This window comes from Eleutherodactylus coqui, chromosome 5 (genome assembly GCF_035609145.1).
Source record: "Eleutherodactylus coqui strain aEleCoq1 chromosome 5, aEleCoq1.hap1, whole genome shotgun sequence".
In the NCBI taxonomy this organism is placed as follows: domain Eukaryota; kingdom Metazoa; phylum Chordata; class Amphibia; order Anura; family Eleutherodactylidae; genus Eleutherodactylus; species Eleutherodactylus coqui.
The window spans coordinates 78822476-78841085 of record NC_089841.1 but is presented as its reverse complement, the minus strand read 5'-3'; the positions used below and the strand labels follow the sequence as shown (position 1 = coordinate 78841085).

At 46.3% G+C, this 18610-nt stretch overlaps 1 protein-coding gene across 1 annotated transcript in view; it reads left to right on the top strand.

Moving 5' to 3' along the window:
- The first annotated feature begins 5110 nt into the window (after positions 1–5110).
- The window catches only part of NNT (nicotinamide nucleotide transhydrogenase), a 129699-nt gene continuing 116199 nt past the window's right edge, over positions 5111–18610 (top strand). Inside the window, exons 1-2 of the mRNA XM_066602744.1 lie at positions 5111–5245; positions 16390–16590. Of these exons, the coding sequence (XP_066458841.1) occupies positions 16437–16590 (154 nt within the window). The 5' untranslated portion in view covers positions 5111–5245; positions 16390–16436. The remainder of the gene's footprint in view (positions 5246–16389; positions 16591–18610) is intronic.

The window sequence follows — 18610 nt, the reverse complement described above, 5'->3', positions numbered from 1 at the left end:
TGAAGGAGGACGCGGTAGCCTGCAGCAACGACAGAGGCCAGCGCAAGGACCAGAACGCCGGCGGTAGGTATTATTAGACACCCTCAGAAAATAAGACACTGCTTTTTTGAGGCAAAAATTAATATATGACAGTGTCTTATTTTTGAGGAAACATGGTATATAGCTAGTGTGCTGATAGCTATTACCTACTTCATCCCAGCTAAGGTGAAGCAGCCCTCTGGTATGTAGAGGGAATATCTGACAAGTTGCCCGCAGCAGCTCCCCTCTAGATTCATGTGCTGTGGAACTCTGTCTCAACAAACTCCCCCAACCCCTTATATAACAACTTCCATTTACATATAAGGGGTTTCCTTATCAATCTCTGGGGACTCGGGACAACTTATCCAGGCCGGGGGATTGTTGGGCAAATCCACCACACATACTTTCAAAGCAATATAACAGCGATTTCCTACATTGGGAAAATCCAGCGATTTTTAGCAACTTCAAACAAAGCCTGGTCACCAGTGCTAGACTAGTCAGGGCCAGGATTTCACTGCCGAGCTTGTGGGGTTTTCTAGTTTACTGAGCATGGTGTGATCAAGAAAAAACATGCAGTGTAAAGGCAACATAACAACTCTTCGATGAAAGGAGTCGGAGAGGGATGTCAAGAATCGCTCATGTCAGCAGCAGTGGCTGATTAAAGCTGCATGTGGTATCCTAGACTACCAATGCATACAAATACACGGTTTGCATCAGGTAGTTACCTGTACTTTCCTGCAGGTTACCGAGCAGAACTGTTCCCCTTGGGGGAGTCGCACATACGCTCCACGTAGACAGGTGGGTTCCCTCGCACCCAGATTCTGACATTACATTTGCTGCCCAGAAGGTGGAAGGCGTGTTCATCACTAAACACTACAGACTCCATCGCTTCCCATTAAATCACATACTCTTACAGAAAGAACGCCGCCGCACTCTGCAGGTTTCAGGGCCGGTAACAATGAATCAGTAGGGATAACATCACAAACATTTGCGCAGAATCTCCCGTACAGTCGGCAGCGGGACGTCCAATTCTCTGCTCATTCTGAGGACGTTGTGTGAGACTTACACGGACGCTCCGCTGTTCCCACGCTTACTGGTGGACGGACGGGTGATTCTCGATTACAGATACAACCTTATTTCCTTAAAAACTGGAGTCCCACTTAAACACTGTGCGCCCGCCGGGGGATCTTCACCAAACCTTGTTAGAAAATGACGTCACACACTAATAACAAGGACTAGAACCAAGGACACAAAACGCTCTCCTGTCTTCACTGGCAGCCATTTTATCTCATATTCCCCCAGCAACGACTACGACAGAATAAAACTTTTTAAGCCTCATTTACCAAAACGGTCTACCATAAGACAGTCCTTGTTGCCCATAACAACCAATCACAGCACAGCTTTCAACTTACCTCAGCAGCTTGAGAAGTGAAAGCTGCGCTGTGATTGGTTGCTATGGGCAACAAGGACATCTTATGTTAGGCAGTTATGCTAAATGAACATTTTTGAGTTTCTGCTTCCATTGATCAGATTTCTGTGTCTGAGGGTCGTTGAACAGATTTTCTATTGGGAAGCTGATGTGTAATAACCCGGTACATTCCTACGTACAGCCCGCTGTCATTGTCATCTACTGTACCCTCAGCTGACGGCTCCCACGGACAGCACTACACTGACGGCTTGTCATCACCTAGACACACTTCATTCCGCACCACAGGGCCAGGTTATGTAATAAACATTAAAAGTGCCGTCAAGGTGACATCAGGATCAGCGAGCGGCACGCCGTACGAGGAGTCATGGGGCCTGACCTATACTTTACTTGTGCCCAGAGGCTTCAGTCTGGGTGAGAACTGCTAGTAATTGCCCTTTCCAAATCCTGCCTGTATACACTATGTGCGGAGCCCTGTTACTAGTGTCATCAGGCAACATGGCCACAAGGATTCCTGATGGATTCATAATGGGTCAGTTCTGATTCTGCAGACTTATATGAGGACTTCTTCACACAACCGTAACGGCGCACGTAAAATATCTGAGAAACACAGAGAATGGAACCCGTTGATTTCAATGGGCTCGTTTCCATGACTGTGATTTGCACGTGCATCTTGCGCGTGTGGAACAAAGGAGGACATGTTCTATCTTTCTGCGTTTTGAGGAGCAAAGGCCTCTATAGAAGTCAGAGGAGGTGCGCAAATACGCAAGGGGAAGGGTGTGACACTGCGCAAAACTGCGGGAGAAAGATCACATCTGGACCCCATTAGGCTACATAGCCTTTTAATCCACGGATGGGGTGTGTCACTTCTGCAGCAATTTCAACCCCATGCGGATGTACACTAAGGCTGGGCTCACACGGCTGTAGGCATACAACGCCACAGGCCGCCGCAGCATTTTACAGCTGTGAACCTGGCTACGACCCGGTGTATGGCGGTGAAATTGTGCTGCGTGTGACCGTGTACTCACACACATGATCATGCACGGTACACTTGTTTTTAATTTAGACTTGCAGCAATGATGTGTATACCCATGTTATGACACCATCGCTAAACAACGTGTGTATACACATGACAATAGAGAACAATGGGCTCTATGTCGCATATATAGATGGCAAAATAGAACATGCTGAGTTCTATTTTGCACTCATTGATTACGTAATTTGGACATGCTGAGGTGAATACCTGCGAGCTACTGCGTACCATACTGAGCCCGCATAATAAGCAATTCTAATATGGTCGTGTGAGCCCGTCTTAAGGGTGCGTTCAGACACAGCGGATAGGGGCTGCTGATAAGTCTCTGGCTTTACCCAGAAAGAAACGAGATAGGAAGATGAAACTTTACATTTATTCCACATACTCTCCACTGATGTCAACACACTTCTTACATCGGTATTCCAAGTTCTGTAAGCCTTGCAAAAAGAAGGATTTTGGTTGTGCCTCAAACCAGTCATCCGTAGCAGCCATGGCATCAGAAATGGTGTGAAGTTTGGTCCCCTTGAGGTGTTTCTTCAGGTTTGGAAACAGATGATAGTCGGAGGGAGCTAGATCTGGTTAATAAGGTGGGTGGTCAACCAGCTGGAAGCCTAGCTCCACCAGTTTTGCCGTGGTCGCTTGTGCAGTGTGAGCGGAGGCGTAGTCTTGCAGGAACAAGATTCCTTTGGACAGCTTGCTGCACCTTTTGGCCTTCAGAGCTGCCTTCAATTGGTCTAAAAGTTTAGTGTAATACCTTGCATTGATGGTGGAACCATTTTGCAGGTAGTCCACTAGCAGCACGTCCTCCTTATCCCAGAACACAGACACCATCACCTTAGTGGCTGATTTTTGCTCCCTGAACTTCTTTGGGCGAGGAGAACCACTGTGCCTCCACTCTTTTGACTGCTCCTTGGTTTCAGGGTCATACAAATAAATCCAGGTCTCATCCATAGTGACCAGCCGATCCAGGAAGTTCTTATCAGTCCAGAAACGCTGTCAAGTAGACCGGGGAGTTTTCACTCGCATGCTTTTCTGATCTGTTGTAAAACATTTGGGGATCCACTTTGCAGATAGCTTCTTCATGTTCAAATGTTCATGGATAATGACACAAACACTTTCACGAGAAATCCCCATGATGTCTGCTATTCCTTTAGCTGAAATCAGCCGATTCTCCAGTATGAGGTTGTGCACAGCATCAACGATCTCCGGAACAACAACCTCTCTCGGTCGTCCAGGACGTTCCTCATCATTGGTGCTGAAGTGGCCCGTTTTAAATTTGGCAACCCAGTTCCTAACTGTAGAATATGAAGGGCATTGATTCCCCAATGTCTGCGCCATATCACCATGAATATCCTTCACGGACTTCCCTTGCAGAAACAAGACTTTTATCACTCCTCTGCTCTCATTTGCTGTGAGTATCGCCTTAGACTCCGCCATCTTATTTTCCCGCGTGCCGAGATCACTGTTGCCATAAGCTACAAACACAACATTTTGAAAACACATATTAGACACATTAGGCTTTCATGGGATGTAACATTCGTTACCATAGAAACAAAAAAAGAACATGAAGCCAAAGACTTATCAGCCCCCCTCGTACACTATGGATTTTGCACAGCTGGAAGATTCCACAGCAAATCGGCACCAAAATCAGCATCATTTGATGGAAGTTTTGTTGCAGATTTCACCCCTTCAATTGAATGGGAGAGATCTGCTGCAGATCCGCCCCAAATCTGCATCAAATGGTGCCGATTTTGACCCGGCCTTTGCTGCAGATTTGCTGTCTGCATTCTTACAGAGAGCACACACCATTGATTTGTATTGATAGATTCAGAGTTTTTTTTCGTGGAGCGATCGTTCATGTAAAAAGCATTATTTATTATTTTTGCCTATTTTATGGCCCGTTAGTCTAGGGGATTGTGCAAAAATGCAGTAAATAAGCAGTTGCATCTCTATTCACTGCGTTTTTGCACATATTGCCAGGAGACGAAAAAAAGTGACATCAACTGGGCTTTCTTCTGTGTTTTTGTGCGCATGAAGAACACAGTGAACCGGAATACAATACAAAAGTCAGAATCTGCAATATGTGCTGGGAAGGAATCCGTACGGAGGATCCGCTGCTGTAGCTGGCACGCCGTGGGTTTAAATTCCGCATCTCGTGTCCATTTCCACTGCGGGATTTTTCAGCAGTGTGCGAATGAGATTTCGAAAATCTTGTCCACTTTGCTGCTTCAGTACCTGCCGCAGATTTACCGTGCGGAGGATCTGCATGTAAAATCTGCAGGAAATCCGCTACGTGTGAACGCACTTTCATACTTCTCTTTCTCCCCATTCATCGCTGGCACCCATAAAGATGCCACTCTGCATGCAGTGGGCCCCTTGAATACAGGGCAGGCAGATCGGGAGGAAAGGCAGTAGAAAAATCGTCCCCCCTTGTCTTATAGGGAAGACAGATTATATATACAGTATATATATATATAAGGTGTGTGTATATATAATATATATAGTGTGTATGTAGTATATAATATAGTGTATATAATAGAAGCGGGCAATGAGGACACTCCTGCACCCTCCAATGTCACCCCGCACTCCAGCAGAGCAGCCCGTGTCGTCTAGAGGGGGCGGGACCGGGGACAGCTGACGTCGGGGGCCGCTCTCTGCTCCGTCTCTTCCGGGGGAGCTGAGTGATCCGGCCGGCAGCTTGTGCTCGCTATCTCCCTGCCTGCAGCAGCCGGAGCGGGAGGTGCCGGCACCGCAGCGGCTTCCAGCAGGTGAGCGGCGGGCGGGCGCAGTGCGGCGGGGGAAGCGGCTGCTGCAGCCCGCACTGCTCTCTCCATATGGATGGTCCCATTGTGCAGCACAATGCGGGGGTCTCCTGTCCTGCAGCCGGGGGTCAGTGACATCAGGGTGACCTCCTGTAGGCTGGAGCTGCACAGCACCACGTGACTCAGTGCAGTTCATATAGACATATGTCCTTGCAGATGGAGCGACTATCATCCCAACCAGGGAAGGTGAATGCAGGCTAAAAGTCGGCGGCGAATGAGAAAATTGGCTTTTCATTTTATGCAGAAAAATCATTGTTTGGTTCATTCGCTTATCACGCGCTTGATCAGATTATACAGCGAATGTGCGCCGCTGAACGGTTCTGGTCTGGACGAGCCAACCATACCTCTGCCTGTCTAAACAGGCTGCATGAGCGAACGGGGCGGCGGTGACGTCAGTCGCACGTACTAACCAGCATCGATTGTCTAAAAGGACCCTTAGTGTGACTTACAGTCAGGGTGACCTCTCCTAGGGTGGGCACAAGACCCAGGACTGTCTACTGGAGGGGTTGTTCTGCAACTTGTAGTTCTCCCGTACTGTCCAGCATGCTGGGAGTTGTAGTTCCACAGCTACATGTTCATAGGCTGCACATCACTCGCCTTGGTAGACTGGATTCTGTATGTAAGGTCGGTTCATATCCGTTCGGACGCAGATCTGGCAGACATAGTGCTGCATGCGGTGCGTTTTCTTACGGTAAAATGCTGGGCAGCGGAGGGGAAACCGATTGGAGTCTGCTTGGCGCTGTACAGTTCCGTCATAAGACAGATCCCCTTGCACAGGGGATTCCCCTTTCCTCTCTCCAAACAGAGCAGGAAGATGGATCCCTCGCCGCAGATGTGACAGCAGCCTAATTTGGCCGTCGGTATTGACCACATTGGTGCATTGCTCCGGTACGGCATGCTGTGGCGGTACTAGGGCACACTCACACTTGGTCCCGCTTGATTTCTGTTGTTCGGCTCCATCCTCACGGTTAAACGAGAATACTGGAACTGTGCAAAGCTGGCAACTGCCAGGCAGAGCCCACTATTACTGAGGCTGTGCCAAGTTATAAAGTTATTCCCTATCTAGCCGGTAACTTTATGATCGTGGGTCCAACTGCTGAGACCCTCCCTGATCTTGAGATTGGGGGTCCTCAAAGGTGACAGCCACGACTACATTCATATCAATAACAGTGCTGTAGATTGATAAGCGCTCATATTTGGCAAATTTCATCACTTCCATTGAAAGGAATGGAGCGGCAGTGCGCATGCGCGACCAACATCCCATTCATTCCTAGAGATCATTGGTGGCCCTTATCTTGAGATTGGTGGAGGTCACAGCGGTCGGACCCACCGATCAAAAAAAGGTATCCCCATATCCTGTGGATAACTACTACAACTCCTTTAACTATAATGGGGTTTGTTCAGCTTCCGACCACCATGGTGCGCTATTTTCTGCAGGATTGTATGCGAGATCTGTACCGGAGGCTCTGATCGCAGCCTCCAAAGCAGATGTGAACGTGTTCGTATTATAGGACATCCCTGTGTCCATGATCAGCTGTGTAGACGGGCAGTATGTCTGCTGCTGGCACTTTTTCCACCACAATACTGTCTTGCGGTTTCCTTTCCACTGCAATACTGTATTGCGGTTTCCATTGACTTTTATGGAGACTGTCACTGTCAGCTGCAACTTTGTTTTCATTTCTGGAGGAGTTATGCGCACATTTGTTGCACAGTAACCGCTGTCCGTAAATATACAAAGTTGAAGCTGGAAGAAAAAAAATGTTGCAATGTGACCGCTGCAACAAAAGTTTGTACGGAGCTGCAACTTTATGTGACGGATGTCATCTGACACCCCATCATTGTCACCTCTGCTGCACAGTACTTGCATACAAGACCCTGTACTGTCTATCTCTAACCTTTGGGGGTCTCTAGCTGTTACAGAACTACAACTCCCAGCAGGCTGTTAGGACTTCCTAACAGCAGGTTGCATACTATTCTCTATGGAGTGCGTGTAATAAGCCTAGCTCCCAGCATACTAGACTGTGAATGTGGCCCTTGGCCTGCCACAGTTGGCAGTGCAGCAGGGGCACATGTGGTGGGTGCAGGGCCGCGCTCTGCCCATGTCTCTATTTGGCAGTCTCCGTGCAGCTGCTCTCCTGTGTTGTGATGAATGGACGCTCCGCGTGATGACTGACACCCGCCGCGTCCAATCACATTCGTGCCGCGTAGACCGGTTTAAAAATAGAAGCGTCACTGTCCAGCATGCCAGCCAATAGGATGAGTTCTAGTCGTTATGGGCGGGGTTTACGTAGTGACATAGACGTAAGAGCGCAAAACGTAGCTTGAGCGGCACAGTGTAGGTGACTCTCGGTTTGCCCTTGATCGCGTGACGTCACGCCTCGTTGCCTAGCAACCAGTTGGCGGCCTAGGAAGCGCTCTCCGTCCCTGTCAACCTCTAGTTGCCCTCGTGTTCCTAGAGGGGTGTTAGGGTCAGGGGCAGTGTGGACCTTCATTTGGGACGGAGTTCTTGATACTAATAAGTTACACAGACGAGAGTTTGTATGTTGCAAACTGTGTGTGCAGCAGTCCACAAAAATGAGTGTCCATGCAAAGATCCTTGTGATTGGTGCAGAGATCTTCCACGGTTTTCCTCCTTTTTTTTAAAATTTTTTTTTTAAGTTTTTTGCAAAAATATGTTATGCTGCTTGTAAGGAGCAGCAGCCACTTTTCTGCGCAGTGTCCCTTTTGACCTCTAGTACTCGACCCCCTTTTGTTCTGGGGATCACAGCAGTTCGACCTCCACCGATCAGGAAATGATGGCATGTTACACCAATTTAAGATCAAAATTCTATATTTAAAAAAATAAATAAATACCACTTTTGTAAACCCCTCTTTTCTTTTAAATACTTTATTTTTTTCTTTGCATTGCTGTGTTCAAAGTTCCATATTTTTTTTCCATTCGGCGAAGCTCTGTGAGATCTTTGTTGGGTGATCAGCTGTAGTTATTAAGGGTACCATTTGGGGTGCATATAGCTTTTTTGATCATCTTTACCCCATTTTTTTGACAGGCAAAGCAAAAGAAGGTTTTGTTTGTGTTTTTAGCTTTTTTCTAAAAAATGTTATATATTGACTTTTTTACAGCATTTGCCTACAGGATAAAAAGTGTGTTCAAATAATTGTACAGGTCATTATGGATGCAGCGATAACAAAAGTTGTTTTTTTTTTTTTGTTTTTTTTTTAAACAAGGAGGGAAGAAAAAGGGATTATTTTCATATTATTTTTTTTTTCATTTCTCTGTAGGGGAATTGAACCTGTGATGCTATGATAATACATTGCAGCCCAGAAATACTGCAATGTATTTTCACTAATAACGATCATAGGCCGTGGCAGACCTAGACGCCATCCAGTTGCCATGGTTCTATGCAATTCTATAACGGAGGGCTAATGACGTTGGAGGGAGCACTCTTCCTCTGTGAAACTTTTACATGCCACAATCAACAGTTAATGGTGGGCATCAGTGTTCTCACCAATGTTGCAGAAGGAGGCCCGCTGTCACTCACAGCTGGCTCTCACTGCGGATGGTACCACCCATAGGACGTAAGCTTACATGTTTGGAAGGGCACATGTTCCCAGCCATGGCGTAACTTTATGTCCTAGGGATTGTCCGGAACTTTTACTGTAGACGACCTATCATCAGGATAGGTCATTAATAGTTCATCGTCTGGGGTATGTTGCTCAGGATCACAAGTCTGCTATCAGTTTGAACAGTGCTGAAAGCAGATAGTGCTGTCAACATTGCAGTGGCTCAGGTTGGTATTGCAGGCATAGCTGCCATTGATTTTAGTGGGAGCTGTGCCTGTAGTCACAACTTGGGCTGCTGCAATATGCACAGCGCTGCCTGTACTGACAGTGGGCCCAATGTTCAGCGGGGGTCCGGAGCAGCATATCCCCAGTGATCTCGTCCAAGCAGAGCCTGAGACGTGTACTCCTCTTACAAAATAGAGGTTTGATCTGTGTATTCACCAGAACTGAATAGATCCCCCAAAATCCCAGTGTTCCAGAGCCTTAGGCTGGGTTCACATGAAAATAAGGGCCCTTCACATGAGCGTAACCACAGCGCGGCCGAAAATCATGTGAACGGGCACACAAATCTACCGTTTGTGCGCCCACTCAGACGGCCTGGGTCCGGCGCATATATGCACACACACAAATCTGCAAACACGTGCAAAAGAAATCCTAGGATTATGTAGTCAGAGCACAGAGCAAAGTTATATATGAGGAAAGTAAGTCCCGTTTACACGTAACGGTTATCGCTCAAAATTCATTTAAACGAACAAATAATCATTCAGTGTAAATGCAAAAAACATCACTCGCTATTTGTTCACGGTTGTTGAAGAAACTGTTGCTGCATTGTGAGCTTGTCGTTGCGGGCAATTGCTTCCCATCAGCGCTTCGCATAGAAGGTGAAGCGCTGAGCGAGAAGCCAGCGATGTATTTCAGTGTGAGCGCTGATGACTTTAGTGGTGATGTAAGCGCTCGCGCAGTCGTTTACCAGACTGTTGTCCCGTGCAAAAGGGCCATTAGTGACCGACCCTTGATAAGAAAAGTTCCACCGTGTTTCCCCGAAAATAAGCCACTGTTTTATATCAATTTTTGCCTCAAATGAGGCACAATGTCTTATTTTCAGGGAGGGTGTCTTATAATGCTTACCTAGCAGCCGGCGTTCGGGTCCCTCACTCTGGTCTCTGTCGCTGCTGCAAGCTTCTGTGTCCTCCAGCATGCCGACAGAGCAGTTCTTCTTGGTAGCGGGACTTGAATACCCCGCCTCGAGCGAGCTAATGCTCTGATTGGTTAATCGAGCGCCATGTCAGCCAATGAGAGCCGGCGCTCGATTATCCCTGAATCGGCTATTAGTATCGTGGTTGGGCTTAGGGTGAAGCCACACGAACGTATATCGGCTCGGTTTTCACGCCGAGCCGATATACGTTGTCCTCGTGTGCAGGGGGGGAGGCTGGAAGAGTCAGGAGCAGGAACTGAGCTCCCGCCCCCCTCTCTGCCTCCTCTGCGCCCCTCTGCACTATTTGCAATGGGGAGAGGTGGGACGGAGGCGGGGATAATTCTCGGAACTTAGCCCCGCCCCCGCCCCACCTCTTCCCATTGCAAATAGTGCAGAGGGGCAGAGAGGGGGGCGAGAGCTCAGTTCCTGCTCCTGGCTCTTCCATCCTCCTCCCCCCCCCCCCTGCACAGGAGGACAACGTATATCGGCTCGGCGTAAAAACCGAGCCGATATACGTTCGTGTGACTTCACCCTTATTGTGGGGGAAACACGGGAATAGTGATGGTATAAAGTGCATTATAAACCAATTCACCATTGTACTGTAATTAGAAAGGAAGACCTAGCACTCCGACCCAAGGCCATCCGATAAGAGACTTATTGCACCTCAATATAGTGGCCTGCAGTATTTACAGAGCAATGAGTTATCTATTAATTAGTCGTGGAGAGTGTGTGTGCCAGGTTTCTCTAGAAGCTTAGTGACTCTGTCGCCATCTTTTTAGAGCCCTTAGGACTCGCGCATACTTGCGTTTTTTTTTCACGCGATATCGCTGCATTTTTTTCACGCCATTGTTAATGGGACTTTCTAATGTTAACCCTTCGCAAGTTGGTGCTTTGCAATTTTTGTGCAATGCGGTTTTAACACTAGAAAGTCCCATTGACAATCGCGTGAAAAAAACGCAGCGAAATCGTGTGAAAAAAAAGTGCAATAAAAATGCGAGTGTGCAGGAGCCCAATAGGATAGTGCCACAATAGGTCACACCTATTACATTGACATGTCTGTTGTGAGTATCTGTGCAGTCCTTTGGGAGAAACTTGCATATAATTAGTAGCAGCTGCACATAGAACTAGTCCTACATATTCATGAGCTGCAGGCCACACCCACTCCAGCTTCCAGCCAATGATTGGCAGCTCTCTCTTTTATGCATGGTATTGGGCAGCTGAAATCCATCTGCTCCATCCTTTTGCTCTTGGGGAGAAAGTGACTGGCAGCAACTTATTCCCTTACTGCATTCAGATCAGATGCTTGGTTGTTTGGGGATTGTGGGTGAGATGGATGTCAGCCAAATTATTTTTCACTTGACATAAAGTAATTTGTTTGGCCAGCCTTAAAGGGGTTGTCCAGTTGTAAACTACTGATGGCCTATCTGCAGGATAGTTAATCAATAGTAGATCAGCTGTTCCCAAAGGCAATGTATTTGTGCACTGAGCTGATGTGTGCAGGAAGCATACAGCTCTGTTCCCACTGCAGTGGCCACATTTGGTATTACAGGCATTGAAGTGAATGTGTGAGTACCAAGCCTGGCCACTGGAATAGGAACAGAGCTGTCTGCCTACTGCAGAAATCAGCTCAGTGCATGCGCACGCTGGCCTGGTGAACAGCTGATCAGTGGGGATCATAGGTGCAGAACTGTGCCTATTTCCTATCGATGGCATATTTTAAGGATAGGCCAGGAGAATATCCAGGAGTATGGTATATTGTCTTTTAGAATCAGGTGCGTCATGCGGTATGGGAGCAGTAGTGCATCTACTTCACTGCCTGACTTCTACCTTGGTGCCATTATATAACTATTCTATAGAATCAGTAAATAGAGGTGTTAGCTGTTGATCAGTAGTTGTATACTTATCTATATCTGACAACTGCGGATACATAGCAACAGCTAGACTATAAGCTATATGGATGGTTTCATGTCAGAAAGGTCTTCAATTTGAAAGAATACCTGCACTTTTTTTAAAATGTACAGAATAGGTGATTCTAAGCATTTTTGCAATAGGTTTTATTAGCCTATTCTGTACATTTTTCTTACAAATCCCTCTTCTGCTGCAGCGATATGCAGACTGGGCTAAGAAATCTGTCTTCACCTAGCTATATAACAATAGAGGGCGCTCCATCCTGGTGTGTCTGCACCTTCCTCTACAGAACGGCTGCAGACACTGTTCTCTTCCCATATTACAGTTTGTTAATAATCATCTCTATTATATATACTACTTAAGAAGACAAACAGAAGCCGGTAGTCTTCAAAGAATGGCCTGGCCTTCAGTCTCCAGAGTTAAACCGAACTGAGATTGTTTGGGATGAACTGGACAGAAGGGTGGAAGTAAGAACACCTGCGCACGGCCGGGTCGGATTCCGCAAGCCCAACCAGTGACCCCCATGTACCTGCGGCCGGGACACATGCACAGTACAAATTATGCCGTGTCGTTACTGGGCGATGACACGGATCCTGCGACTTTTCCACAATGATGATTGCGGAAGGGTCGCGGGGCGGACGGCTTCCATTGACTTCAATGGAAGCCGCACAGAATCACAGCGTGCTGCAATTTCTTCTGCGTGAGTGGAAAATTGCAATCGATTTCTGGTCGTGTAAAGGAAATCACGTTTTGCCATAGTATGCTATGGGCTGCATTTGCTGCAGAATCCGGAGGCGGAAGCCTGCTTCAGATTCCATAATGCAAATCCGCCCGTGTGCAGGAGGCCTTAAGCAATCCTACAGGTGCGGCACATTTGTGGGAACTTCTGCAACAATGTTGGGAAGGAGTTTCTGAACGATATCTGAATGCATTTGTAGGAAGAATGCCTCAATTGCGTAAAGCTGTTTTATCACCTGCAGGTGCTACTTTGAAGAGTCAAAAATCGAAATTTAATTGTTAATCCATTATTTATTTTTTAATCTTAACTTGTTTATTTTATGCTTTCTTTTAAAGTACATTGGAGACATTAAACTGTGTAAATATTAATGAAAACTAGAAAAATTGAGGTGATCTTAAACGTGTGAGCAGTACTGTATGTATATATTGCATATAGCTTGAAAGGGGTTTTCCAGGCAGCGGCTACTATCAGTCCCAGGATACAACAGGGTTGGAGTGGAAGCCGCCGCTCTGGCACTTCCCATTTCAGGCACAGTTCCCATTGATTTCAGGGTCAGGGTCATGATAACTTATCACAGTGACTGCTACACACTTTGTATTTCAAAGTGTTCTTAGATTTCATTCTTCTCTAATCTTGAAGTATTTCTAGTATTTTATATGGTACATTAATGTCCACCTGTATTCAGTATTCATCTAATTTTGTCCTCCTTGTCCCCAAGTTTGTCCTGCGCTCAGAAAAATGATTGTGAGAAACGTCAGTGGTTTAACCCCTTAGTGACCAGGCTTTTTTGCTTTTTTCCATTTTTGTTTTTTCCTACTCCCTTTTAAAAAAAAAAGTAGCTCCTTTTATTTATCCATCGAAGTCGCTGTATGAGGGCTTGTTTTTTGCGGGACGAGTTGTATTTTTCAATGGCACTATTTATTGTACCATATAATGTACTGAAAAACTTTTTAAAAATTCTTAGCGGAGAGAAATGTAAAAAAAAACGACATTCCACCATCTTTCGGTGCGTCCTGTTTCTACGGCGCACAAACTGCAACAAAAACGACCTGATATTTTTATTCTATGGGTCAGTACGATTACTACGATACCAAACTTATATAGTATTGTTTTTGCTGTAGTACTTGTATTTGTTTTTTAAGATATAACATTTTTTTCAATTATTTTCTGCGGTCATTTTGTGTGCGCGATAACTTTTTTTATTTTTCCGTCGACGTAGTTGAGCAAGGGCTCATTTTTTGTGGGATGTCCTGAAGTTTCCGATAGTATCAATTTGGAATACATACGACTTTTTGATCGCTTTTTATTGCGTTTTTTCTGGGAGACAGGGTAACTAAAAAAATGCATTTCTGGCGTTCTTTATTTTTTTTTTTTCGGACGACATTCACCGTGATCAGACTTTTACGGACGCGGCGATATCAAAAAGATATTTTTATTTTATGATTTAGATTTTTTAATAATAGATATGGCAAAAGGGGGGTGATTTCAACTTTTATAACTTTTTTTTTTTTTTTTTTTTTACAATTTAAAAAACTTTATTGATCTTTTTTTTTTTTTTTACTTTACTTTGAAGTCCCCCTGGGGGACTTTAACATGCGATGCTTTGATCGCTCCTGCAGTATGACGTAATGCTATAGCATTACATCATACTGCTTTTTTACAGGCAGTCTATGAAGCCACCCTGTGTGGATGGCTTGATAGGCAGTCTGCTAAGGCAGCCCTGGGGCCATTCATTAGGCCCCCGGCTGCCATGAAACCTGCACGGATCTCCCGATCTCACCGCGGGGGTGCCGTGCGGGACCCCCAAACAGCGTTCGGGGGATTTAAATGCCGCTGTCAGAATTGGCAGCGGCATTTAAAGGGTTAATAGCAGCGATCGGCCGAGCGCGGCTATTGCCCGCGGGTGTCAGCTGTAATAAACAGTTGACGCCCGCGCTGTATGGAGGGAGATAGCGGCGCTACCTCCCTCCATACACGTCCTGCAGCTGCAGGACGTAAAAACACTATGGCCCGGTCGTTAAGGGTTTAAGAAGGCAATGACCTGTGCAGTGCTGTGATTATTTTAGTGATAGACATGTGACACGGTATTATGTCATAGGCTGCACATGACCAGTCAGACTCTGGTGCTCAAGTGACAGCTGGTGACTTCCTGCAGAACCGTGCTGGAGAGAGGCAGTGAAACTTAGACTAGACCTTTGTGGTTGTCACCTCAAATGCTGGTGGGACGTTTAATTCCTGACTAATACTGCCAAGCAACTCTTAGAAACCTACCGTGTTTCCCCAAAAATAAGCCCTACCAAGCTTTCTCAAGCTTGAAAAAGGCCTTGGGGCCGAAACGTTGCTGACTTTCTGTGATGGGACAATAAAGGATACGTTTTAAATAGCATGCATGCTGCCGGAATTTTCTTTCATACAGGAAGAGAATCCTGTCGGCGCTGAGGACTTCAGCCTACCACAGCGCTGGAGAACAGCGCGAGCGACACAGACAAAGGCGGCTAGGTGAGTATTGCTTATACTCATTTAGCTGCTGGCATCGCCCTGCTGCAGACTGCAGTTCTTAGAGCTGACTGGATTCTCTTCTCCTGGTAACTGGGCTTCAAATACCCCGCCTCCGGTAAGCGCTGTGATTGGATCGAGCGCCAGCCAATCAGAGCCGGTGCTTGATGAACCAATTCCAGTGCTTACTGGAGGCGGTGAATTTAAAGCCCCCTTACCAGGAGAAAAGAATCCTCTCAGCGCTGAGGATTGCAACAGCGCGGGGACCAGTGCCGGGAACACAGACGCTGGCGGCTAGGTAAGTATAAGACACTGTGCCTCTTTGAGGCAAAAATTAATATCACAGTGTCTTATTTTCAGGGAAACGCTGTAGTAGGAATTGCTAAACGTTGTCATCCATTTATGTGCATTCATACTTAACTGATTTACTGCAGATCTGCAGCGTATCGGCGACGTGTGAATGCAGACTAACCGACTACTCTACAGCCTGGTATTGTAGGACCCTTCCCTCATGTGGTACACTTGTTTTATTTGAGTGGAGAACAGTTACAAAGATCTTCTAGGCCTTGACTAATTACAAGTTATCACAGTTTTCCCAGCAGCTGAGAACCTGCTCAATCAAAAAGATTTGTCTCCAGTAATCAAACACTTTAAAGGAGTTGTCAGTTCTGTAAACGGCATCTTAAGGGTTCCACATGGTGTAAAATAACTCATAAGACCTCATATTCACTGTTCCCTGCTTGTCCTACGCTGGTGGCTCTGAGACTCTGCTGTGGTGTTTACTGTGAGCAATCAACCTGTGACGTCCCATAAACCTGCTGCTGCAGCCAACGAGCACTGTCATTGGCTGCAGCAGCTTGTTGGGAGATGGCTTAGGCTGACTGCAGCCTGTAAAGATAATGTCAGCTGAGCGACTTGGAGCCGCAGATGAGGAATGAATGTTGGGTGGTCACCTGCTTTATTATTTTACACCGTGGAGGACCCCTTAAGATGCCATTTATATAACTTGGACAAACCCTTTAAAATTAATTCCCTTTGGTTATTTTAGCGCCAGAGCAAGCAGCTCCACATACAGACCCTCGTGCCATGCTGGAAAGATCACTTTTGCCCCTGAATAGGTATTTCTGTAGATGAATGGTACCAGTAAGTTTATGCATTTAATCTTTCCTTTTCTTTTTTTCCCATCTCCAGGCGGACGTGTGAGAAGTCTAGAAGATATTGAATAAGATCCAGCCATCATGGCGACAAGCATCCTGCGATCACTAGCTACCAGCTGCACAAGTCCCCTGTTCACTGGCGTAATATCTCTGAAGGCACAAACTGTGAAGACGCCATGTCTGCGGATGTTTCAGACCCACCAGGTTCTCTGGTGCCAGCAGCCAGTCAAACCAGGTAAGTGCTGCCCTCTACTGCCAACTCTAGGGACTGGTTCGTACACTCCAGCATGTCTAGGGGGTAGCGACTTGCCTATCTATTATAATGGCACAGCACTGATATTGCCAATGTTGAGGAGTTTGTGTGTGCTCCGGCATCCGGATGGTGACTGCTGGCTGTGCAGGTACTGGTGCGAGGAAGGACTGGACTGATAGTAGGTAAGCTTGTCTGGAAATCACATGGAAGAGTAAGCTCTCTGTCTGTATAAAATAGGACTGGGCAGCAATTACTATGAACAGGAAAAACCCTCTGATCGCTGTTGCTACTGCTTGGAGTAAAGCTGGTTGGATATATATTACATATGTTAGGAAATGGGAGGATAAATACATATATTAAAGGTCTCAATGAATACATTTTCAGAAACCTAATATATGAAAATAGTTACTTTAGGCTGAGATGAGGATTGATACATACTGCTTATTACCCTCTAAAGGCCCATATGTAATGATGGCGGATCAGGCCGGCCTCCACTTTTTTCCTGTTAGGTATCCTGGGTAATACACAGGACCCTTTATAATTCAGCATTACATAAAAGTAGTTGAGAATGTCAGAAAAGCATGCAGCTGCATGGACTATGCCTACAGCAACTCATGTATTGACAAATTAGTCAGGTCACAGTATTTCCAGTTTATGTAATGGCCATAATATGTACACTCATTGATAGAAGAAAGTGATTACAATATCAGCAAAAGGATCATTTATTGCAGAAAATGGAACACTTGAAGGGAGGCTCTAGTACCCTGTTGGGCCGCCTCTAGCTTGGATACAAGATGTGATACAGGCAGGCATGGAGGCTCTAGTACCCTGTTGTACCGCCTCTAGCTTGGATACAAGATGTGATACAGGCAGGCATGGAGGCTCTAGTACCCTGTTGTACCACCTATAGCTTGGATACAAGATGTAATACGGACAGGCATGGAGGCTCTAGTACCCTGTTGTACCGCCTGTAGCTTGGATACAAGATGTGATAAAGGCGGGCATGGAGTCTCTAGTACCCTGTTGTACCGCTTCAAGCTTACTGTAACATGTAATAAGGATGAGCAGGGAGGCTCCAGTACCCTGTTGTACTGCCCCTAGCTTGGATACAAGATTTGATACGGTGGGCATGGAAATTCTGGTACCCTGTTGTACCGCCTCTAGCTTGGATACAAGTTGTGATACAGGGGGGCATGGAGGCTCTAGTACCCTTCTAGCTTGGATGTAAGATGTGATACGGACAGGCATGAAGACTCTAGTAACCTGTTGTACTGCCTGTAGCTTGGATACAAGATGTGATATGGGCGACCATGGAGGCTCTAGTACCCTGTTGTACCACCTCTAGCTTGGATACAAGATGTGATACAGGCAGGCATGGAGGCTCTAGTACCCTGTTGTACTGCCTGTAGCTTGGATACAAGATGTGATATGGGCAGGCATGGAGGCATACAGGTTCCATATGATATCTTGTGGCATATAAGTTTACATTTGCTGTAACTGAACCTCTAGATCAGTGATGGTGAACCTTTTTAGAAACCGAATGCCCAAACTGCAACCCAAAAGCCACTTATTTATCGCAAAGTGCCAACACGTCAGGGGGTGGGGCTTATCACAACGTATTTTATTACCCCGTCGTTCTAAAAAGGACAGGGCCGCTTCAAATTAGACAGCGTGCAGATTTTGACTGGTTTTTGGATGCAAAAATGCTGCAGAATGTCCACAGCGTAAATTTCTGTGGAAAACTCTACAGCATTCCCGCATCCAAAAAGCAGTCAAAATCTGCACGCTGTCTAATTTGAAACAGCCCTGCCCATTTGTGACTTACGGAAACATGCCCCAGCGATAATAGTGACACCCAGCGGCCCCAGCGATAATAGTGACAAACCTCAACCCCCCCCCCCCCCAGCGGCCCCAGCGATAAGTGACCTCCCCCACTGTAGACCCCAGTATTGCAGTGGCCCCCAGCAGAAATAATAGGGACACCTCTTAGCGGCCCCCAGCA